General features: G+C 42.2%; 2 protein-coding genes across 3 annotated transcripts; one reads left to right on the plus strand and one right to left on the minus strand.

The window, feature by feature from the left end:
• Positions 1-246: 246 nt before the first annotated feature.
• LOC130923125 (gastrula zinc finger protein XlCGF52.1-like) lies at positions 247-10,535 on the minus strand. 2 transcript variants are annotated; one of them, XM_057848631.1, is made up of 2 exons: positions 10,014-10,535; positions 247-3,991 (listed from the first exon to the last, which is right to left on the minus strand). In XM_057848631.1, exon 2 carries the CDS (start codon positions 3,911-3,913, stop codon positions 2,630-2,632), a length of 1,284 nt encoding a protein of 427 aa, XP_057704614.1. In that variant the 5' UTR covers positions 3,914-3,991; positions 10,014-10,535; the 3' UTR covers positions 247-2,629. The 2 variants fall into 2 exon arrangements, with proteins under 2 accessions (XP_057704614.1, XP_057704606.1); XM_057848623.1 differs by having other exon boundaries at positions 10,026-10,534.
• On the plus strand, positions 10,163-24,920 carry LOC130923117 (gastrula zinc finger protein XlCGF57.1-like). The gene is made up of 2 exons (XM_057848613.1): positions 10,163-10,518; positions 23,160-24,920. Exon 2 carries the CDS (start codon positions 23,241-23,243, stop codon positions 24,687-24,689), a length of 1,449 nt encoding a protein of 482 aa, XP_057704596.1. The 5' UTR covers positions 10,163-10,518; positions 23,160-23,240; the 3' UTR covers positions 24,690-24,920.
• The last annotated feature ends 819 nt before the right edge of the window (positions 24,921-25,739 follow it).

Raw genomic sequence — 25,739 nt, forward strand, 5'->3', positions numbered from 1 at the left:
ATTTAATTTAGCTTTTTTTCTTCTTCGCTAACCATTCCTAAAGTACGAAAGAAAAAGTGCAAGGCAGAACGACATCGAGGCGAAGAGAAGGAACGGCCAGGGGAGGTCGCTGTTGGCAACACACCTAGACTCAAAGCAGGTTGTTTCACATGGCTTGGAGAAATAAAATACATATAAATTCGTGATATATTTTTCAAATTCTTTATTCATGTTTATTTTTTCAATTCTACGCTATAAATGAATTGATAAACTGATAAGTATGTTATTAAAAACTTTATCAACAAATTGAAAATCCCAACAGAAATTAACATCAGCTATGTCCTCAAGTAACACTCTCGTCAAAAGTTGATCTTTATGTTGAACAGAGAAGAGCGTTAAAATCGTTATTAAATACTTTTTTAGAATTACTCAACCTGCTAAACATCGATCATGCTTAAACACACCTGTTTCTATTGCCTGTACGACTGGAGTACCTCATAAAATAAGATTGTTGATTACACTATGGTTTTAATAAAAAGAAGATATTTAAAATTTGAGTGCCTGAGAGGAATAATTTGGGGCGGGGGGGTCAATGACGGCGACGTAGTCCATTGGAAAACAACAAACGTGTCTTAGCCTGGACGGTGCCGAGATAACGGAGAGCAGTGAGGACAACAATGTACGCGCCCTTGCCAGGTTGGTGCGAAAATAAATAGAATTGGAACAAACCTGGTTGTCAGGCCGTGCAGAGCCGGCCCAGCCTATATGCAGACGATGCAGCTGCTTAGGGCCACTGACCACTAGGGGGGCCCAATCTGGCAATTGTTTGATTTATATTCTATTTTGTTCACTTCAGTTTGCTTTATTTGACTTTTGTGAGTTTTGATACTTGATTACAAGCTTAAAAAAATAAAAGTTTTTCCTTAACGTCTTTCTTTCCTCTTTTAGAAAAAGGTTTGGTGCTATCTGTAAGTACTGACAATCATTTGGGGTGAGAAGTTTGAAGTATTCATTGCAACAAAATCTGATTAATATACAAAATATGGACATATGGGTTTCACAGTACACTGTGACGAAATGGTGGGCCAAAAATATGGGCCCCTTTGCATTATTTTGCTTAGGGCCCCCAAATGGCTTGGGCCGGCCCTGCTGTAAGGTCCACGTTAGTGTCACTGTCGTCACTATAGCCTGCCATAGTGCTTGAATTATTTAGTATGATTTGGGGAAAACTCCCACGAAGAATAGTCAACAAAAAAGATTGCAATAGTAATCCAAATCCGCGTTTTTTACACACTCGAAGATCCAGGAATTAGACCGATCCCATGGCAATGTCCCAGCCGCGACCAGGCGGTCGATTCCACAAAATAGACTGATCCAAAAAGCCGCTGTGGGACTGACGAATCAAAAAAATGGACAGATCTGAAACCAATATTGCAGAAGCAGTGGGACCGTCGGATCCAGAAAATAGACGGATCCCTTACTTGACTGAGGATCCAGGAAAAATGTTCGGGCGCCAGTTGTAACGCGTGGTGGGTTAAAAGTTCCAAAAAGGGGGAGAAGCTTCCACTTATGCACATTTGTTCACTAAAAATAATAATTCCACCTTCACCACTCACTTCACTCCCCTTGTTTCCATTTGGCTGGAAATTGCATCCAAAAGCAGCACATCGTGCCAATCACAGCAAATGCACAATTTCTAACAATTTTGGCAACTTTGTCACGTTGTGTCTGGAAAACCATTTTATACACAACTTTGATGACAAACGCAGTTCATTCTACCACAAGACATCATTGCTGATAAAGGCTCTGAAGAAAAGCAACAGGTTTACCTTTAAATAAGGCTATCCTTAAATGAGGCATTTCCAGTGGAGTTCGTTTAAGGTGATAAGCTGTCTTCCCGGTCAACCACGAACACAACTATTTTTTAACTCCCGCTAATCCATAATTCGATGACTTTCCAATCATATTTTCCGGTCAATCAAAAATCAACTATTTGTCAACATTATTTCCTCAACTATACGTACATGCAAGGATGATCTGTGTTTTTTCTTCTTCCCTTTTTAAGTTGTTTAGCTCTTCATCAATACTGTATTCCCAAACCCGGAAGTGTGACATAATTTCCCGAACGCAACAGAAGACTATCCACAGCGAGCACAGCGGCAGCAATGAAACAAATGAAAGAATGAAACAAAATCAGTTGTTCAGTGTCTGTAAACGGTGGTTTCCAGGGTAAAACGGACAAATTAAAAATAGTCCGGGGGCATAATGCGCCATGAAACTGCTATGGCAGCATATATTGTTCCCTCAAACACAACAGGTCTTTTGGCTTAAAATACTGCAGTTCATTGAAAAGAAGGGTGCAAGAGCAGAAACAGCTTTTTCAGCCTTGTGTGTGTTTTCCGCCATATATATTTGATGGTTGTGAAAAAGAACAGCCCCATGAAAAATCATTTCGTTCTTTATGTCATTTCATATTATGTATTTCAGTGCATTTGCGCTTATGTATTTCTAAATTAGTCTTTCAAGAAAATCTTTTGTCGCACAATGTGCAGGCAAAAGGCTTCTCTATAGTGTGGTTGCTTGTGTGCACTCATAATTGTCCCTTCTGAGTGACTCGTTTATCATAACACGTGCACACAAAAGGCTTCTCTCAATTGTGTGTGCTTGTGTGTTTGTTTAAAACTCCCTTATGGCTGAATCTTTTACCACAAATTGTGCAGGCAAAAGGCTTCTCTCCAGTGTGTGTTCTTGTGTGAATGTTTAAATTTACCTTTGTAAAGTATTTTTTATCACAAAGTGTGCAGGCATAAGGTTTCTCTCCAGTGTGTGTTCTTGTGTGAATTTTTAAATTTGTCTTTGTGAAGTATTTTTTATCACAAAGTGTGCAGGCAAAAGGCTTCTCTCCAGTGTGTGTTCTTGTGTGAATGTTTAAATGTGCCTTCGTGAAGAATTTTTTACCACAAAGTGTGCAGGCAAAAGGCTTCTCTCCAATGTGGTTTCTTGTGTGCAATATTAAATATCCCTTCTGAGTGAATTGTTTACCACAACACGTGCACACAAAAGGCTTCTCTCCAGTGTGTGTGATTGTGTGTTTGTTTAAATCTCCCTTCCGGGTGAATCTTTTACCACAAAGTGTGCAGGCAAAAGCCTTCTCTCCAGTGTGTGTTCTTGTGTGTTTGTTTAAATTACTCTTCTCGATGAATCTTTTACCACAAAGTGTGCAGGCATAAGGCTTCTCTCCAGTGTGTGTGCTTGTGTGAATGTTTAAATTTGCCTTCGTGAAGAATTTTTTATCACAAAGTGTGCAGGCAAAAGGTTTCTCTCCAGTGTGTGTTCTTGTGTGAATGTTTAATTTTGCCTTCGTGGAGTATTTTTTATCACAAAGTGTGCAGGCATAAGCCTTCTCTTCAGTGTGTGTTCTTATGTGTTTGTTTAAACTACCCTTCTCGATGAATCGTTTACCACAAATTGTGCAGGCAAAAGGCTTCTCTCCAGTGTGAGTACGCATGTGTGCCTTTAAATTGCATTTCCAAGGAAATGATTGAACACAAAGTGAGCAGGGAAAAGGTTTCCCAACCGCGTCTTCTTTTGCGTCTCTTTTCAATGGTGACTTGTCTAAGGATTTTGAAGCGTTTTGGTCAAAGTCATCCTCCTCTTTATCAGTATTAAAGTCAGAAGAATGTGACGTTATGTCGTCGCTGTCCGAAAGCGGACCTAAGAGGCCGTCCGGTTGCAATCGTCGCTCTCCTTTTGTTGTCAGGTGCTGAAATGAGATGTCGCTCGAAGCTTTCGCTGCTCCGCTCTCATCACTTGGACCTTCGTCTTCTTCGCTCTTTACACTGACACCCATTGGAAACTTGAGGATTTCAACTTCCAGTTTTTCTTCTTTAATGTCAGGGATCTCTGGCTCCTTCTCCTGTTTGATCCACTGCATGTCGGACTTCTCCTTCTGTTTAACGTGGACGAGATCTTGCTTCTCAGGACGAAGATCTTTTATAGTCTCTGTGGGACACTGGGTGAAAAAAAAAAAAAAAAAAAATCACATAATTTGCTGACGTCACAGATATGGAGAAAAATACAGGTAGTCCCTGGGTTACGGCGTACCCGACGTGATCACGTGATTTCAAATTTACGATGCTGGAGTCTCCAGTCTTTTTTTTAAATAATGTTGACTTTTGTTTTGTGATGCATGCTTTTATTTTGGCATAGGAAGAGTAAAGCAGCTGGTACCTCCGCATGCGAGATTGCGAGTAGGAGCTTATTTACACACAAAGAGTGTACCTGCACTAGGCATGTGCCGGTTACCGGTTTCAAGGTTTACCGTGGTATGAAAACGTCACGGTTTCAAAACCGCTAAAATTTTCCGTCATACCGAAGTACTTCCAGTGAGTCAAAGGATAGACTATAAAATACTACTGCTCGTCTACAAAACACTTAATGGCCTTGGACCAAAATACATGCTTGATTTGTTGGATTCCTATGAGACATCTAGACACCTAAGGTCGTCTGGAACCGGTCTTCTGCATGTTCGAAGAACAAGAACCAAGCAGAGTGAGGCAGCATTTAGTTATTATGCTCCTCACCTCTGGAACAAGTTACCTGAACGGCTGAAGTAGGGATGTCCCGATCCAGGTTTTTGCACTTCCGATCCGATACCGATATTGTTTTGCACTTCCGATCCGATACTGACCGATACTGACCTATCTGAGCATGTGTTAAAGTTTAAAGTTATTTAGCCTCCTTACTTAGTTGTCAGACTCATGTTGAAAAAGGTTTAGTACCCTTGATAACAACTAGCCAGCTGAATTAGGTGAGTTTGAATAACAACGGTTGGTAACAAGAAACGGACCTGTTTATTCAGTGACAAACACAAAACATTATAAATAACAAACACAAATGGCATAGTCAGTCAGTAAAACGTGCAAATAATATTGTAAACTGTCTTAAAAAGCAAAACACACCAACAACCTCAGTGGAAAATCCCACAAATCCCCCAAGCTATTAGATGCTTTTAATGTTTTGTGCATTAGTTACAAAAATTGTATAAAAAGCCTCTCAGGTTTAAATAAACGACTATTTCAGTATCAAGTTAACATTTTAAAACAGTAAATAAAATACTCAAGTCCCCATTCTGTATCAGCAGCTTTAAACTACATTCAATTCATTTAATTTTGCGAATCAACTGTTAAAGTTGTTAAAATTGCTCCCGTTATTCCATAATTTCCCTTCTGTCTACTTTCGACATGTGAAAGTTTTAAAACTGTTTTGAAGATAGATTCAAGTCAAGATTTTGCCGATTTAGGAGTATTTTAGATAAAAAGTTAATTAGGTTCGCTTGGAAGGTTCACAACAGCCTACTAGGGAAGTCTCCTGCTTTAAGATGGCGGCCGTTTAGTTTTCCATACTTCAATGTTGCTAACGCAGTCGAGTCTGTCGTGTAGCATCTGGTTCTATTTACATATGATATCGATTATCTCCAGTAAAACGACGTTGACGTAGTTTGTTGCGGCTGTCAGCAGAAGTCAGGTATTCTTGTGTTTTTTATCCAGCGGCATGGGTTGAGCTAAAGCCGTGAGTTGAGCATTGGCATTAACCGGGTCTAAGACAAGTTATGTTTACTTTGCGCATTGCGTCCCGAAGACCGCGCAGTGTATTAGTTCCACTTTACTTGACATATTTCAATAATCGGAATTTGGATGTTTGTGAATCGTTCTTGAATCTTCAGTGGCCGAATCGCGTGTTGGATGGTGTGTCTTTACTCACGTCAGATAATGGCTCGTCATCCAGAATGAATTCTTCGGCAATGACTCTTGTTATTCCCTGGGCTTTGGGACTGTCGAGCGCCAGTTTGTCACGTATAGCAAAAGTTTCTGCCAGTGTTATTTGGGTAGGACCTTACTTTTTGTCTTCGGTTTTCTTAACATACTCCTCATATTGTTTGTGGTGGTATTTCGCTAAATGCTTGATTAGGTTGGTTGCATTAAAACTTCTTACAGCTTTGCCACTACGCTTGACTTTATTGTGGCATATGTTGCTCTCTGCCTCTTCGTCTTAGTCGTCCTGTAAGGTGAAATGATCCCACACAGCTGCCATTTTTACCGATAAAGTCTCTCGTTAAATTGGGAGACGGTAATGTAAATGTAGTGTGTTGAAGGTGTGCCGTAAAATGCGGACCGGATTTTAGGGAAACCAAAGCAAAAACTGGAATGGATTATGTAAATCGGTGCGCTGGAAAACCCGGACCGGACTTTAAAAAAAAAACTGGATCAGAAGTCTGGATCAGAATTTTCCCCGTGTTCCGATCCGATACCGATGCGTTTTTTTGCCCATATCGGCGTCCGATCCGATCCAAATATCGGATCGGGACATCTCTAGTCTGAAGTATGCTCAAACTGTTAGCTCCTTTAAATCAGGGCTAAAAACGCTTTTGTTGAGCACTGCATATCCATAACTGTCTATATATTTCAATCTATTCAATTCAATTCAATTTTATTTGTATAGCCCTAGATCACAACAACATTGTCTCAAAGGGCTTTGCAGAGGCAATATGATACACAATCAGAAACAGCAAATGAAGCAACAAAGATGAATAAATAAATTCAAGTCCTGGGTTTCCCCCATCCTTAGACCCTACTTGCTTTCTATTCCTCTTGTGCTTATCTCCATTTCTGATTTCAATTATTATTAGTAGGAGTAGTTTTTCTTTTATTTTTATTTATTTATTTTTATTCTATTTGTTATTAAATGCGATTTTTATGTATAATTTTATTTCCGATTTTGATTGTCTTAAATGTGATTTTTATGATCTTCATGTGATGTAAAGTACTTTGAATTGCCTTGTGTTGAATTGTGCTATACAAATAAATTTCCCTTGCCTTGCCTTGCTTACGGTATTCGCTATTTTACAAGTCTCAAAAATCCAGCCAGAAGTATCTTGGAGCGGCAGCGCTCACCCCTCCCTCTCCGGTTGTTGATGTGTGTGTGTCAGTGACGCTATTCTCCTAAACACCAAAAAAGAAACACTCCAAACAAAAGGCGTACCTTTCTTGAATTTATGGAGGTCTCAAATCATGGTAACTGAAATATACAGTTTTAAAATGTTGTTCAATAGTATTTTACACGTGTGAGTAGCTTCATTAGCACAAACACAACAGAATGTGAGGAAGTCATCCATGAAAAAGTTCGACAAAAACAAAACACACATTTTCCTTTCAAATTCAAAATACAAATTAACTAAACACTTACAAAGACGAATGTTAGCCTAGTCCAGTACTTCTATAATAGTAGGGCGCGCCCCCCTGGGGGGGCACAGAGCGATGCCAGGGGGGGTGCATGTGACCTCGGGGAACATGCTTTTTTTTGTTTTTTTGCCATACTGGAATAAAGTGTACTTGCACATCCACTCAGTAGGTGGCAGTGGCGCTCTCATTTTCAGAGTGCGCGCAGTATTTCTGAACTAAGGAAGAGCACTCAGCACACACAGAAAACAGATATGAAGAGCAGTGTGCCACCGCCGTTTTCGAAAGCTGTTTTCCGACCGGACTCACTCACGCAGCGACCCACTGTCTTGTCCGGTTCTCACGTCGCCGCCCGAGAAGTGCCATTTTCGGCTTGGGATCGTCACGACGACCGCCCTCACCTACGGTTCTACCTCGGCTGCTGAGAATGCGCTTTTTTCGTGCTGTTTGCCTTTTAGCTTTGACTTTTAATATAGTGGGTGATGAGGAAAGACCACTGTTTACTGTGTCTAAAAATAATTATAGCGGACAGCCAGAAGCCAAATCAATTAAGACGCCACTTAAAGACATTAGACCCCAATCTCATTGATAAGCCGCTTGATTGTTTTTCAGTGAAAACGTGCCGAATATTGCCAACAATCGTCCTGCTTTGTCAGTGTTATATCAATAATCCAGTGAGCATTGTTAGCATGCTCGTTGCAAAATAACTCCACACCATTGCAAAGGAGGTAAATACTGTGAGCAGCAAAAATAAAAACTGTCCTGTCCAAGGACACTCTTTTTTTTCTTTTATCCAGTTTTGTTTTTTCGGTCAAATTTTTTGGCATATTGTCCTCATGAGTGAATGTTACTAATCAATTTTGTTATTGTTTACCGATTATTACATTTTATTTTTCTGTGTCAAATGGTCAAAAATGTACCTTGAGTGTATTTTTTACAGTTTGGATGTGACATTTTTAAAAATTCAGGCAAATTGATGCACGTCAAGTCTTCTCTGTTACAAACAAAACAATGTTAATAAAGTTATACTTTATTATAAGTTGATCTATGTTACTTTTTTTCTTTATTAGAAAAAAAAGGACACAATGTTAGGCAGATGCGTATTTATAATAGTAATTTTATAGACAAATGATACTATTTACAGTGGCGGCAGAGAGTTTGGGGGGGCGCGAAACATTTACGGCTTCCTTGGGGGGGCATGACAGAAAATAATTGAGAAGCACTGGCCTAGTCTTTGCTGGAAGAGCAACTTCGTCGAGGTTATAAATCTCACGGCCACTGAGAAACAAGCTTGAATGAAGGAAAAGGGATAGCATCAAAGATCGCTAATTGCGACAGATGATCTGGCCTGAAGCACAAATGCACGCTCACTGGACAAGGAGAGGTCTCACTCCCAGTGTTTTTAGATAAAACCTTTACACAACAACATTCACATTTTAACTAACTTATCCATTTTTAACTTATTAACTTATGAATTCTGTGTCTTTTTAACACAAAGGCATGACATGTAGACTAGAGTTGACACAGTGGCTGAAAATGGCGAAACTTCACTTGAGCTTTTGCCCCCTCAAAAAAAAAAATCTTGAGCAACCTGAGCTGTGGCTGTGGGTAGTCTATAAGTTCTATTTATTTTAATTTTATTTAAAATTTGTTTTGTTTATTTATTTATTTTAACATAATATTCATGTTCCAATTTGCAAATATTTTCTGAAACATAATAAGATCCCGGAAAAAAGTTTTTTTTTTTTTTTTTTTTAACCCATACCTCTCAAAATAACACATTTTGGTGCTATAATTGCAATACCGTGATACCGTAAAACCGCGGTATTTTTGCTCACGGTTATCGTACCGTCAAAATCTCATACCAGCACATGCCTAACCTGCACACGAGAAGAAGAGCACATGCACACACACAACGAAGAGACATATGTTCCCATGAAGAAGCCAGGGAGAGAGGAAAGACCCTGCATGCACATTTGTTACTTTCAAAGCATCCAGAGGCAACACATTTATGTGTTTTCAATTGTGGTCAAATACTTGGGGCGAGTTGACAAGTAACTAATTACTCTTACAAATAGGTAACTGAGTTAGTAACGCAATTACTTTTTGGGAGAAGTAATTTGTAACTGGAATTACTTTTTCAAGTAAGATTAACGACACTGGTTCCAGTTATAAATTACTCCTCCCAAAAAGTAATTGAGTTAGTATCTCAGTAATTGGGGGGGGGGGGGGCAGCACGTCACAAGAGTGACACAAGCAGACACTGCTACGATGCAGGCTAACTACACATAAAAATGCCATACGTTGTAAACATGCGACAGCAATTATTGTAGATTTTTGTCTCGTCAGACAAAAACTGGCCTTTGGCTCATTATGTTTTAGTCGCCCAAAACACGTCTTTAGCTCGTCATGAAAAAAAGTGTTCGTTGACAGACTTCGATACATCACCGGTTTTCCTATCCTCATTTTCCACGTTCTCCTTTTTGACTTGATGTTTGTGTTTGGGTTGGCCTTCAGTCAGTTGTAATTTGTCGCTTCTTAAAGACAAGTCCAGAAGCGTCTTATACAATTAATGTAATCACTCTCATGTTAACCGATCTGCTTTTCCTGAAAACAAAGTTTGCAAATCGGAAGTGGCGTTTAGCAAAAGCAATCGGAATGCATTAACTTGTCTTAGCTAGCGAGCTAAGATAAACTGAATAAAGTAAGGTAAGGCTGCGAAGCTTCAACGTGAAGCCAAACAACTTCCATTATGCTTTAAAATGGAACTCTTCAGTCCACTAAATTCTTACTTACTTGGGTACTTACCCGATGAGAATGTTTTGAAGGAGTTCATTTGGTTAGGAGCGGTAAAAACTAAAGAACAACAAGTCCCGGATGGGTAAACAAATGTTGCGTCAAGTGAACCGGAAGTAGAAACGTTCAGATGTTGAAACTTCGAGAGGAGTCTGTGGGAGAGAGAGAGGGAAAGGAAACTTCAGCGTGAAATGTTGGATAAAGTCAATGTAGATGTAGGCTAGTGATTTAAATGCGCCACCAGATGGCATTGGCGAGTTTTGGATAAATTGGGAGATCAAGGCAATGTGTGTGTTTTGACCCTTCACTGATGCCGTAGTTTCCTCTGTCTTCCAGTGCTGGCGCCATTGTGCCTTATGTCCCATTGTATTTCATGAAAGTAAGACGTTTGTTCATGGCTCCCAGCATCAGAGTTGGTATATGGTGACTGAATATTGCCATCCAGTCTATTTGTTAAGCTAAACGGGCTGCTAACATGTTTACAAAGAGTTTGAGCAAAGTTTAGGTGAGTTTAATGTGCATTTTGCATATTTATTTTGACTGTGAATTTGTGAATGCCAATAGTTTTCTTTTCATTGTTGGTTAGCTGTGTTAAATTTGTGGTGTGTTCCGCCACCTCCACAACAGACGTATATTGCCTTATATTATGCAGATTGAGCACTTTTCTTTTTCTAACATTAATTTGTGGGATATATGAATATTATTTTTGTTTTATTTGCAATACTGTATATGACAATGATGTCCCATTGTATTTCATGAAGGTTGGGAAAAGAAGAAGTTGCCGAGTTGCTTGTGCCAATAAACGGCGTGGTCCAATCTACAAATCAGAACGCCCGTGCCCACTCGTCCTTTCTGCCATACACCCCGTCATCACCGATCCAATAAGAATATACAACGCAGAGCATCGCGGTGTACAAACAGGGGTTGCACGGGTCGGGTTACATATACATTTATGAATTATTTAAATTCTGAGCATTCAAATTGAGTTATTGACAGTGATGACTGGAATTTGTATATGTTGATCATATTTATTGACTATTTTTGGACTCCAGTGACGTAAAGTAATGATGGAACTTCCAAACGCTTCAACATTGAAGTTTCAGCACGTTTTTACTTCCGGTTCACTTGACGCAACATTTGTACTGTCCAGGATGTGCAGTTCTTTTGTTCACTGTTATCCTAACCAAACGAGCGACACTAAAAAGTCCCATCTTAAAGCATAGTGGAAGTCGTCTTATGTTAAAGCTTCGGAGGCTTACTTAACCGCTTAGTTTAGTTAAGCTTAGCTCGCTAGCTAAGACACGCTAACGCTTTCCGATTGCTTTGGCTTCACGCCACTTCCGGTTTGTAAAGTTTGTTTTAGGGAAAAGTCGATCGGTTAACATTAGAGTGATTACTGTGACTCTTCTCGACTTATTTTTAAGATGCAACAAATTACTTCTGACAGAAGGCCAACGCAATCCCAAACATCAAGTCAAAGGGTAGTGACATGAAAAATGAGGAGAGGAAATCCAGGTCACGACGAACAACTAAAAAACTAAAGAAAATGAGGGTAAGATCATGATATTTGTTGTTGTATTTTTCATGCAATATATGACTTGTTTTGATGTGATAGTGATCAATGACTGTGACTATCGAGCAACAAGCCCATACAAGGCTCACGATAAAGATGATCTCACCATATGGTGATAACACAATTATTAATACGCGAACCATTTGATTATATTCTACAAAATAATGTTGTTTTGGGCTAAAGACGTGTTTTGGGAGACTAAAACAATCTGACGAGACAAAAATCCACAATGATTTCCGTTACATGTTTACAATGTATGGCATTTTTATGTGTATCGTAGTTAGCCTGCATCGTAGCGGTGTCTGCTTGTGTCACTCATGAGATGTGCTGCGCAAATACCAGCCCACCAATCACCGAGTTACTAACTCAATTACTTTTTCGGAGGATTAATTTGTAACTGTAACTAATTACTTTTTAAAAGTAAGATTAACAACACTGCACCACACTCACCAGTGCAGTCCTTCAATCTCAAGGAGTCCACACACGGTAGGATTTGTTTTCTTATCTTGGCCAAAGAAAATATGCAATGTTGCTTTAGCTTTTAAAGGTCTGTACTGAGTGAGCATCACAGACGAAATGTAACACAGCGTTAGCATAGCATTTGCTTTATTTACGTACAGTTCGTGACATCTAGTTCATTGAAAATGTTACTGTTTTCTTGCTGAGTGTGTATTTTTTTAACAAGTCAGCGTTGTCCTTGTAAACGCAATAATATGTGCTCATCTATCAATGTTCATTTAAATTAGCTAGAAAGCTTTTATCTTTTGTTCATTTTTGGAGTATTCTGTCCTCAATGTGAGTGAGTGCACAAATCGACAGATAGCGAACATAAGAAGCTCCAAAAAGAAATCAGACGGTGTGGCAAAGTTGCATGGGCTTTACTGAAGTCATCTTTCTTTTGACAGGAGCACGTTTCTTGTATTTTTGTAAAACTGAAAATAATAAAACATTGTGTCAATAACTTGCATAAATCACAAAATAACATAAAATGTACACACACGTGTCTATCTGAGCAGTAGCACCAGCCAATTAGCTCACAAGCATCCCACAATGTAACTGCACTTCACCATACATGAGAACAAACCCAAATACACATCACCTATAACTATATAATACTCATTAATATTTACAAAGGAGGAACACAACTCACAAGCGATGCATGTATCAGACACAAACAGCGTGATGAGACCGTGAGAACCGCCACTGAACACTGGATGCAGACGTTAGCTGGTCTGAATAGCACTGTCTATTAGTGTGAGTTCGCGTCTACATATAATGACGTCAGAAGAGCGCGCCGAAACCCATATAATCAGTTGCACCGAATCGCCAGCAGAGGGTGACATAACGCCGCATAACATATGCAAGTAATAAATGGACATGACACTCCCCGCCTGGTATTATTGAAATACCACTATGCAAAACACAAACACAACCATGCAACATAGAAAGTATCAAGTTCACTTAACGTCTTTTGCGCTTTGCAGAAGAACTGTCTCTGAGACTGGTCTCAAGTAAGTCTTTGTTGATCCAGACTTCGTAACTTTGAGTTCGACCTTCCTGACCTTTCCATCTTGGTCCGGGAATGTTTTCACGACCAGCGCCATTGGCCATTCATTCCGCTTCACCTGGCCGTCTTTGAGCAAGACCAAGTCACCGTCGTTCAGGTTAGGACGCACGTCCTGCCACTTGCTACGGCTCTGTAGTGTTGGGAGGTATTCGCGTCTCCATCTGTTCCAAAAGATGTTTGCCAAGTGCTGAACTTGTCTCCATTGTTGTCGGTGAAGGTCCTTGCTGTCAAAGGTTCCCGGAGGAGGAGGGTAAGTGCACATCTTCTGTGTCAAAAGCGAAGATGGTGTCAGAAGAAAAGGTGATTCTGGGTCTGAAGAGATTGGTACAAGCGGCCTGGCATTGATGATCGCCACGACCTCTGCCATCAGAGTTGACAGCACCTCATGAGTGAGACATGAAGGGCTGGTTTGCATGAGCATGGAGTCTAGAATCTTCCTGGAGATGCCGATCATTCTCTCCCAGACTCCGCCCATGTGTGAAGAATGAGGAGGATTGAAAACCCAGGTGCAATGTTCTTCGCTCAAATATGTCCGAACATTTGGCTTTTCAGGATCCATGACGAGCATATGTAGTTCTTTGCAGGCGCCTGTGAAGTTAGTTCCACAGTCGGAGCGAATTTGTCTTGCAGGTCCTCTTAGCGCAAAGAACCGCCGCAAAGCATTGATGAAGCTTGATGAATCCATTGCTTCGATCAACTCTATGTGCACGGCACGGGTACTCATGCACGTGAAAAGTACACCCCACCTTTTGCTGTTAGCCTGCCCTCCGCGGGTTCGTCTTGTCGCGATAGTCCAAGGACCAAACACGTCAAGTCCCACATAGGTGAAAGGTGGCTCGGCACTCAGGCGATCAGGGGGAAGATCCGCCATCCTCTGCTCAACAGCTCTTCCACGTAGCTTGTGACATTTAATGCATTTGTGAAGAACACTGTTGATACACTTCTTGGCGCCAACAATCCAGTAGCCTGCTGTGCGCACAGACCCTTCCGTGAAGACACGGCCTTGATGTTTGACCTTCTCGTGGTAGTGTCTCACAAGTAGCACGGCAACATGGTTGTGGCCTGGGATGATGAGCGGTAGCTTTTCCATTGTGTCGAGCGTTGACTGGTTTAGCCTGCCGCCAATTCTCAGAAGGCCGTCGTCATCCACAAATGGATTCAGCTTTCTCAGAGGACTGTCTTTTGAGATGTTCTTCCTATCAGTCCGACAAAGGAATTCTTTGGTGTAGATCTCTCTTTGTACGCACCTTATGATGAGTTTTTCTGCCTGTAGCAGCTCCTCTGCAGTGCGATCTTTTTTACAATGATGCCAGCCTGCACAGTCTTCATGCTTGGTTTTGTCAGAACTTCGAAGAGACTGAGTGATGTGCATCAGGGTTGTTATGGCTCGCACCAGAGATTTCCAGGTTGAGAATCGGCCAAACCGGTGGCATCCCAGAGTACCTGACGGAACGGAGAGCGTGTTTGCATAAGAACGCACCTCAGTGTCAAGATCTGGAGCGATGAGGTTGTAGGCTTCTTCTTCTGGAGTGGGTGTTCCATTAGGTAGAGACAGGAATTGAGGTCCGGTGAGCCAAGTTGTGTTAGTAAGCTCAGCTGCGGGTACAGATCGAGTTGCGTGGTCTGCCGGGTTCTGAGTGGTGCAGACATAGTGCCACTGTTCAGGCTTAGTGGACTTTCTGATTCGCTGTACTCTGTTGGCAACATACACATAAAACCGTCTGGTCTGGTTATATATGTAGCCTAAGACAACTTTGCTGTCTGTGTAGAACTGTACAGAGTCTATGTTGATATCCAATTCACTCTCCAACAATTCTGCCATTTCCACTGCCAATACAGCTGCGCCCAACTCCAATCTTGGGACTGTATGGGCAGCCACGGGAGCCAATTTTGCCTTTGCTAGTACAAACCCGATGTGACACTCTCCATCACAGTCGATTGTCTTAAGGTAAGCTACAGCAGCGATGGCTTTGATTGAGGCATCTGAGAAGATGTGGAGCTCTTTTGTATAGGCTGTGGTAAGAGTTGTTGGTGTGTAAGCTCTAGGAATCTTGAAGTCACTCAAAACTTGCAAGGAGTTTTTCCATACTGTCCATTCAGCGTTCTTTTCCTCTGGAAGAGGGCTGTCCCAGTCAAGAACCTCTGAACTGGTGAACTCGCGCAGAAGAATCTTTCCTTGAATGATGACTGGCGCGACAATTCCGAGAGGGTCGAAAAGACTCTTTACAGTGGCCAAAACACCTCTACGAGTGAAAGGTTTTTCTGCAATTGAGACTTTAAAGGTGAAGAGGTCATTTTTAAGGTCCCAACTGAGCCCCAAGCTGCGTTGGATGAGGTCTGAGTTGTCATCGAAGTCCAGATTCTGAAGACCTTTTGCGTGGTCTTCCTGTGGGAAGGCTTCCAAGACCTCAGGGTCGTTTGATGCTATCTTATGGAGCCGCAGGTTGGAAACTGCAAGCATCCCTTGTGTTCTCTTGAGCAGACTGATGGCCTCGGCAGCTGATGGGAAGGATTTTAGACCGTCGTCGACATAGAAGTCTCGTTGGACGAAGTGGTTGGTGTCCATGCCGTAATCATTTGCTCCCTGTTGTGCTGCATGACGAAGACCGTAGATGGCTACTGCCGGAGACGGGCTGTTGCCGAATACGTGGACCTTCATCCTGTACTCGACGATCTCGTTGCAGGGTTTGTTGTCCTTGAACCAGAAGAACCGAAGAAAGTCTCGATGGTCCTCCCTCACGATGAAGCTGTGAAACATTTGCTCAATGTCAGCAATTACTGCTACCGGCTCTTTTCGGAAACGTAGCAAGACCCCGATTAAGCTGTTATTCAAGTCTGGCCCAGTAAGTAGCACGTCGTTTAACGAGACGCCTAGGTGTTGGGCGCTGGAATCAAAGACGACCCTGATTTGAGTTGGCTTACGTGGGTGATACACGCCGAAGATTGGTAGATACCATCTTTCATGTCCTTCTGGCAAAGTTGGTGCTAACTCTGCCTGATCGCGGTCAAAGATTTTTTGCATGAAGTTCAGGAAATGATTCTTCATTTCAGGCTTTCTTTCTAGAGTGCGTCGCAGAGAAGTAAGCCGATTGAGAACTTGCTCCCGATTGTCTGGAAGTCGTTGCCGAGGAGATCTGAATGGGAGCGGTGCCACCCAACTGTTGGTGTCGTCCATAAACATCTCCTTTTTCATAAGTTTAAGGAAGAGGTGATCTTCGATGGAGAGACCGACTTTATCATCATCTTTGGTCTTTTCGAAGATTGAGTTGCCCAGACTTCCGTCACCATTATTTGTGTTGCCAAACCTTTCCTTGACGTTAAGGTGTTTAGGGCAAGGAGAAAGGTGAGACGGACGCCCGTTTTCAAGTACATTTGTCCGGAAAGACAAGACTGTCTCTGGCTTGTGTGTTGAACCCAAGCAGACGTTGCCAACGACGACCCAGCCCAAGTCCAGTCTCTGCGCATAAGGGGCACTGGGAGGACCGTTACGATGTTCTCTGACCTTATGCACCTGGAGGATGTCGCGTCCCAAAAGGAGCAGGATTTGAGCCTTTGGATCTAGTTGTGGAATATGGTGGGCTATGGGTCTCAGGTGAGCATGATGCTGTGCGGCTTTAGGTGTGGGGATCTCCGATCGATCGTCTGGCATGTGATTGCACTCGATTAGTGTGGGAAGGGCCACGCTTGTCTTTCCATCTAGTGACTCTGCGATGAACCCTGTTGCTCTTCTACCTGAAGTTTCAGTAATGCCAGCACACGTGCGCAATGTATATGGTGAGTCAGAGCCTTGAATCTGGAACAAGGTGAAGAATTCTGACCTTGCCAACGACTTGTTGCTTTGGTCGTCTAGAATGGCATAGACCTTAACAGCTTTGTCTTGGTGCATCTTGGGATAGACTTTTATCAGGCAAATCTTGGAACATGATCTAGGTTGCTTCCTTCCGTCGCAAACTTCTGTGCAGCTGGAGGTAACTGCTGGCTCAGTTGTTTCTCCTTCGCTCTCCCCGCCATGCTCGAGTGAGGGGTTTTTGACACCCCAGCGAGGTGGTCCTGGATGTAATGCAGTAACATGGCTATCACTGTCACACTCCATGCATTTCAAAGCTAGTTCACAATTTTTTGCAATGTGGCTTGTTGAAGCGCAACACCTAAAGCAGATGCCATTTTCTTTTAGAAAAGTCTTCCTTTCTTCTAGTGGCTTGGTTCGAAAACCTCTACAGTTTTTCAGAAGATGAGGTTTTTTATGAATGGGGCATTGTTTATTAATGTCATTCGGCTTGTCGTTGTAACCATCTTGCTGAGAACTATAGTGTTGTGACGCAATTTCAGTTTTGTGAGTAGCCACATGTCTTTCAAACTGTCTTAACTTTCCTTTCACTTGTTCAGGCCTAGCTGTACCTGTGGAGCTGGATCTGTGGAGACTGTTGGGTGGAGCTGTAGAGCTTGATGAAAGGATGAAACTGGGATCATTTCTTCTTCTTGCTTCACTGCATATAAAATCTGTGAAGAAGGCGAATGGTGGAAATGATACATTGTGCTGTTCTTTGTAATGTGAACCTTGAGCTAACCATCTGTCTTGTAGGTTGTATGGAAGTTTTTCTACGATGGGATTGACTCCTTTGGGAGTGTCCAAGTATGAGAGACCAGGTAAGTAGCCTTCAGATTTTGCTGACTCCAACTCACTTAACAGGTCTCCTAGTTCCCTTAGTTTCAAAGCGTCCCTGGGGCCTATTTTAGGAAAGTTCTCTATTCGCTCGAAGAGAGCCCTTTCGATTACTTCGGGGGAGCCGTAGCACTCCTCTAGGCGACCCCATGCCATCTTCAGACCTACTGCGGGGTTGAGGACGTGCACAGAGCGGATTCTGAGGACATACTTCGAAGATTGAGCTCCTAGCCACTTTGTTAGGAGGTCAAGTTCTTCAGTTGTACTTAGTTCGAGTCCTTTGATGGCGTTAAGGAACGAAGATTTCCATGCCCAATAACTTTCTGGCCGATCGTCGAACTTGGTGAGGCCAGAGTTCACGAGCTCGCGACGTGCCAGATACCTTGCGATGTCGCTCATGCCGGTCCCATTGTCACTTTGTTGCTGTAGTGGACCTCGTCTGAAGGAAGAAGTGTTCGGCCGTGCGAAGGTTGAGTCGGCGTCCAGTCGTTGTGTGTTCTGGATATTGTTGTCTGTTGTTTGATAACGATGGGTCGCCACTGTCGCTCTTTCAGGCTGCTTTGCTGTGGGAACACTCACCCTTGTCGTAACATGAGAAGGGCCGCTGTCATCTACGAGGTTTTGCCTTTTGACTGTTTGGACGTTTAGCTGGTGAGGTGGCAAAATGGATGGCGTATACGGTTTAAGTTCTGGAGGCTCCTCTTCACTGCCGTGCTTGATATGCTGCTCAACGTAGCTGTTGGTGCGCTGCATTGTGACATGAAAAGAACCACCACGAGACCTGTTGTCCTCTTCGGCTTCTGCCGCCGCTTCGAGAACTTCCGCTTCTGCCAAAGCTGCAGCTATCTCTCTTTCGTGTTTTAATGTCGATAATTGTGCAGCTAAACGTGCCTCTTCTATTTTTATTTCAGCTTCTCGTTGCACAAAGGGGGCACTCGCCCGTGCTGCTTCAACTTTAGCTCTGGCCCTGGCTGCTGCCCTGCTAGCTGAGGAAGCACTTGATGTGGTGGAGAAAGAATGCTGGGAATTTGCTTTGCTAACATGCGACATTATTATTTCATCTCCTTTACCAAGGAATTAATGAGAAGAATGATGTCCAGTCTTGAGCTTGTGCAGTATCCCGCCTTCGTCGATGCTGTAGTGTCGTCGAAAGCCGCTTTTTTACTATTCTGTCCTCAATGTGAGTGAGTGCACAAATCGACAGATAGCGAACATAAGAAGCTCCAAAAAGAAATCAGACGGTGTGGCAAAGTTGCATGGGCTTTACTGAAGTCATCTTTCTTTTGACAGGAGCACGTTTCTTGTATTTTTGTAAAACTGAAAATAATAAAACATTGTGTCAATAACTTGCATAAATCACAAAATAACATAAAATGTACACACACGTGTCTATCTGAGCAGTAGCACCAGCCAATTAGCTCACAAGCATCCCACAATGTAACTGCACTTCACCATACATGAGAACAAACCCAAATACACATCACCTATAACTATATAATACTCATTAATATTTACAAAGGAGGAACACAACTCACAAGCGATGCATGTATCAGACACAAACAGCGTGATGAGACCGTGAGAACCGCCACTGAACACTGGATGCAGACGTTAGCTGGTCTGAATAGCACTGTCTATTAGTGTGAGTTCGCGTCTACATATAATGACGTCAGAAGAGCGCGCCGAAACCCATATAATCAGTTGCACCGAATCGCCAGCAGAGGGTGACATAACGCCGCATAACATATGCAAGTAATAAATGGACATGACATGGAGTAAAATTTTACAGATGAAAACATTGCGCTTGTAGACGCTGTCAGTGACGAAGAGCAAACACTTCTTCTGGACAGACAGACTCTCCTGTGCATCATGCCACTCTAGTGAGTTCCAGTCCCGCACTAACAACTCAGAAGCGAGAGCGTGGCTTGCGAGATCCGGGGCTTGCGAGATCCGGGGCTTTTGAGAAAACCTCTGGGGCTTCAGCCCATGTAGCCACCCCCTAGATCCGCCATTGCCCTCTGGTTTTGGACGGTTGGCCACAAAACGCTCACTGCCTCGGGAAACGCGCCTTCCCAGGGGGTTTCAGAACTGCCACTTTTCATTGTAAATTTCTCGAGCCTCCAGCGTCGTCGAGCACTTTGGAAGACGTTTGTGTCCTTGTGAGAAGGCGCAATATGATTATTTCCGCCATATTATGAAAAAAAATCCCAATAAAACCCCATTGGGATAATGTTGAAAAGGTACTGGAAAATCGGTCTTGAAAATTCTTGAATCTGGCCATGAAAAACGTGTATGAATACTGCTACCATTATACAAAGGTGGGTAGAGTAGCCAAAAATTATACTCAAGTAAAAGTAGCGTGGCTTCCAGATGATATTACTCATGTTTCAAGTAAAAGTAGTCATCCAAAAACTTACTCAAGTACAAGTAAAAAAGTATTCGTTAAAAAGAATACTCACGTTATAAGTAACATTGTGAGTAACTGCGTAGAATATGAATTTTTGTTAAATATTGGTATATATTTTTTCTCAGCATAACGTGATCTATATGAACGGTTACTATTATACTATACTTTAACCTATTACATGACCATATTAGGCCAAAACAGGACACTAAAAGAGTGGAATTCAGACCAGAACAACAATTGAAACATCAATTAATAACCATTTTATCTTAATTGTGCCTTATTAAGGTGATGTCAACCATTAGTTTTTTGGGACCACAAAACCATGCTGATACAATATTTTCAACAACTTTTGGAATTGGTTTTATCCCCCCACCCTTTATCCACTATCCAGTGATAAAAATTTGACTGAAATAAAATATAATTTTCTTGTGGAAAAAAATAAAACAAAAATATACCACCCGTTCAAAGAGCACGAGCGCCCTCTGGTGAGAAAAAACATTTTAACTTTGATTGGTATGGACCCTACCCACGTGACGTCACAACTCCGGCCTCCTGACTAGTGCCGCCCAATTGTCCGTCAACACATCGTGTTTACTTGTTACGGCTACGTACATTCCTCCTATTTACGGCGTGTTTTTCTGCTTGTTAACATTAATAATCAAAATGGTGAAGGCGTGTGTGGCTGTCGGTTGCAATAACAGAGAAGATAGACGGAGAGACTTGAAGTTCTACCGGATTCCGAGAGACGCGGAGAGGAGAGCGAGATGGGCTGCTGCAATTCGACAAGAAAACTGGGCTCCAAACGATTACCACAGATTATGTAGTAGTCATTTTATATCTGGTAAGATGCATTTAATATATATTTAGAGGGTTTTGGGCTGACAACCACAATTAAGATCATTGCTAGGCTAATTGCCGACAACATACACGTATGTATGTAGTGAGAGTGCTATCGCTAAACCATATAAACATTAAAAGCCCTAACTCCATTGACAAACGACATGAAATACATTAGACTTGACAGTGGATGTTAGCAATAACAAAAGATTTTGAATTGAAAATTTCGTAACTCACCTTTCCAAGCACAAGATAGATTCCTGCCGAATTTTCGTGGACGAGGACCTGTTTCACCCAACCAGCAACGAAGTATTTATAAGCCTCCAAGCTCTTAAAGTTTTTCAAACTTTCGTGAGAATAGGCTGATTTTGTGTGGACAAGATAGTTGTACATATCAGGGTAGCTAGCAGATGTCAGGCAAATACGGCGGAGACAGCGGGTCGAAAAACATCGATTTAGGCATCAAATATGGATCTGGCGAATGGATAAACTGAAGCTTTTCCACATAACGCCTTTTATGCAACGCATCAAGTGAGTTTACGGCATCGGAAAGCACCGGGTTTTCCATGAAATGCATTATAAATTGCTCGATCAATTGAGACCATTGATAATACAGACACAAAATGACGGACAAGGGGGCGGAACAATACAGCGAGCACGTGATTTTGTGACGTCGGTGGGTAGGGTCTATAGTGAAGCATGTGGTTATTGTTGCAACATGTCATTGGTGAAAATGAGAGCGCCTTTGTCGGCATCTCTGGCAAAAATAAAGTCAATATCTAGAATAAAGAGGAAAAATGTAACAACTCTATAGTGAAGCCCAAAGTAGCGGAGTAAAGCCTGAGTTATGCTCCCGCGTTGCGGTGACGGCGCAGCAACAAAGGCGTCATTCGACATTCAATGGTTCTCCGGCTAGGTGACGCGTTGCTCTGTAATTCACCGCCAGGCCACTGCAGGGGTGTTGTGTTATGTTTGTATGGTTTTTCGGCATGCTTGTTGACTTCCTCTTGTCTAGTTTAACGGAGAAAAAATAAACAATGCAAGATGGAACGCTTGAATGTGGATCTTCAGCTCATCAACATCGAATAAATGTTGATCATGCAAATGTTGAGGCGCAGGCGACACAGAAGACTGTTTCGAGGCGGTCAGTCCAACTTTTGATGCCGCATAGAGTTCTTCTTGCCTCGGGTGAAAACCAGCTAGCTGTGGTGGCTAGCTTCAAACTGGCGTCGAGCACTGCGTCCAGCGTTTTGTCCGAGGTCTGCAAAGCCCTCCGGCCCTATTTGTTTGCCGTGTCCTACAACCAGCCAGTGGAAAGCCATAGCAGATTTCTGGCGTCTATGGAACTTCCCAATCTGCGTTGGAAGCCTTGATGTTAACGTCATCATAAAAAGCACCGAGGCACTCTCAATCAGTGATGATGTATCGTGTGTGAACTGTCTGTTATTGAAAATTAAAGATCGAAACAACTCTTTTGACACCAAATCTGTGCTTTATTTTTCATATGTTTGAAGTGTGACACGTAAATAAGTCACAGACTCACAGCTAACATATGTACACAATAAATGATGAAGTGCACCAACAAAAAATACAACATAAAGTGATGAAAAGCTGGCAGTTTTTGGCCGACTGGGTCACTGCTTCGTGTGGCCACTCGATTCCGAACACACACGTCTCGGTGGTTCTTCCATTTTTTTTTTATTCAATCGCTGACCTTGCCGTTTGGCAAACTTTATGATGTCTTGACGAGGCTTGCTCTTCGATGATTTCCATTTTTGCGTCTATAAAAATAATATTTTACAATGGCGGTGATTTCGTGCTGAACCGGAAACAACAGTGAGCGGCCCAATCATAGTGCATTTCCGCCACATCATATGCTTTGACGTGAAATCAATAGGACCGCGTTAGGCTACGGCGCAGGGTTGTAAATCGGGTCTTCCTTGACGGCGCAGGTATGACGTGGAAGTATAACTCGGCCTTAATAGTCGCATTTCGTCTTTACAAATCTACTCAAGTAAAAGTAACCCGGGGTCTACCTGTATTTCTCTCTATATAAATCCGACGTCAGCAAATCATGTGATTTTTTTTTTTTTCTCACCCAGTGTCCCGCAGACGTCAATGTTGAAGATCTTCACCCTGAGAAGCACGATCCCCTCCACGTTAAACAGGAGGAGGAGTCCGACATGCCGTGGATCAAACAGGAGGCGGAGCCAGAGACCCCTAACATTAAAGAAGAAAATCAAGAAGTTCATATCCTCAAGTGTCCAATGGGTGTAAAGAGCGAAGAAGACGAAGGTCTAAGCAATGAGAGCGGAGCAGCGAAATCTTCGAGTGACAGCTCGTTTCAGCACCTGACAACAAAAGGAGAGGGACGATCGCAACCGGACGGCCTTTTAGCTCCGCTTTCGGACAGCGAAGACATAACGTCACATTCTTCTGACTTTAATACTGATGAGGAGGATTATGACTTTGACCAAAATGCTTCAAAATCCTTAATTAAGTCATCACTAAAAAGAGACGCAAAAGAAAGCACGGTTGGGAAACCTTTTACCTGCTCACTTTGCGATAAAACATTTCCTTGGAAATGCGACTTAAAGGAACACATGCGTACACACACTGGAGAGAAGCCTTTTGTGTGCACGTGTTGTGGTAAACGATTCACTCAGAAGGGACATTTAGTTTTGCACACAAGAAACCACACTGGAGAGAAGCCTTTTGCCTGCACACTATGTGGTAAAAAATTCTTCACGAAGGCAAATTTAAACATTCACACAAGAAGACACACTGGAGAGAAGCCTTTTGCCTGCACACTATGTGGTAAAAGATTCCTCAAGAAGAGTTGTTTAAATAGACATACAAGAAACCACACCGGAGAGAAGCCTTTTGCCTGCACACTTTGTGTTAAAAGATTCAATCAGACGAGTGATTTAGAAAGGCATAAGCGTACACACACTGGAGAAAAGCCTTTTGCCTGCTCACTTTGTGATAAAAGATTCTTCGATGAGAGAGGTTTAAACAGACACGCAAGCACACACACTGGAGAGAAGCCTTTCGCCTGCACACTTTGTGATAAAAAGTTCTTCAAGAAGGCAAATTTGAACATTCACACAAGAACACACACTGGAGAAAAGCCTTTTGCCTGCTCATTTTGTAGTAAAAGATACGCTGAGAAGACTGATTTAGAAAGGCATAAGCGTACACACACTGGAGAAAAGCCTTTTGCCTGCTCACTTTGTGGTAAAAGATTCTTCGATAAGAGAGGTTTACACAGACACACAAGCAGACACACTGACGAGAAGCCTTTCGCCTGCACATTTTGCGAGAGAAGATTTATTCAGAAGACTGATTTAGAAAAGCATAAGCGTACACACACTATAGAAAAGCCTTTTGCCTGCGCACTTTGTGATAGAAAATTCTTCACGAAGGCAACTTTAAACGTTCACACAAGAACACACACTGGAGAGAAGCCTTTCGCCTGCACACTTTGCGATAAAAGATTTTCTCAAAAGACTCATTTAAAAGTACATCAGCGCACACACTCTGGAGAAAAACCTTTTGCATGCTCACTTTGTGGTAAACTGTTCGCTCAGAAAGGAAATTTAGTAAAGCACGCAAGAAGCCACACTGAGTAAAAACCTTTGAATTGCAGCGTGTGACAAAATATTCTGATTCCTGCAGTTACAGTGAGAAAAGCGTTTCAATTTTCTTATTCAGTTTTCCTTGAGCCCCTTTTGAAAAAATTGTTGAAATGATTTTTCAGCTGCTGTTCTTTTCCACAACTATCCAATATACAGGTATATGGCGGAAAACACCCACAAGGATGAAAAAGCAGTTTCTATTCTTACACCCCTCATTGCAATAAAATGTTGTATTTTAAGCCAAAAGAACTGTTGTGTTTGAGAGAACAATATATGCTGCCATAGCAGTTTCATGGCGTATTATGCCCCTGGACTATTTTTAATTTGTCCGTTTTACGCTGGAGACCACCGTTTACAGACACTGAGCAACTGATTTTGTTTCATTCCTTCATTTTTTTCATTGCCGCCGCTGTGCTCGCTGTGGATATTCTTCTGTTGCGTTCGGGAAATTATGTCACACTTCCGGGTTTGGGAATACAATATTGACGAAGAGCTAAAAGACTTAAAAAAAAAACGTGGCCTGCAAGCTGGACTGAACGGGCCCTCGCAGTTTCAACTCTGATGATACGCAGGACAGGGTGGTGGCAGATTGTTGCCCTATAATCATCTCATGAGAACCTAACATGCTTGATACAGGTCGGGCTTTCAGGAGCAAAATTTATGGTGTGTTCCGCCACCTCCACAACAGACGTATTTTTACAATACTTAAAGTGGCTGCAGCTACTGCTGGCCCTAAAAAACTTCGGGGGTGGAGGAGGCGGCATGGGGCTGTGAGTGCGCGCGTGTGTGTGGGAGGGGTGTGTCAAATTATCAGCCAATCAAACGTGCTTTTGAGGGGAAAACTTGACTGGTACACTCAGCAGTGAAAAGGGGTAAATGTCAGTGAACATAATGAAGATAATTCACTTAATAATGGTAGGGTCAATTCTATCCTTACAACATATTGGGAGACAGTCTAAATAACCTATATAACTGAGCTCATTAAATAATGCAAACAAGGTTGCTTAAAAGTTGGAGGGGACAATTTGAGCATTCTGTAAAGTT

This window comes from Corythoichthys intestinalis, chromosome 1, assembly GCF_030265065.1.
Source record: "Corythoichthys intestinalis isolate RoL2023-P3 chromosome 1, ASM3026506v1, whole genome shotgun sequence".
Lineage (NCBI taxonomy): Eukaryota > Metazoa > Chordata > Actinopteri > Syngnathiformes > Syngnathidae > Corythoichthys > Corythoichthys intestinalis.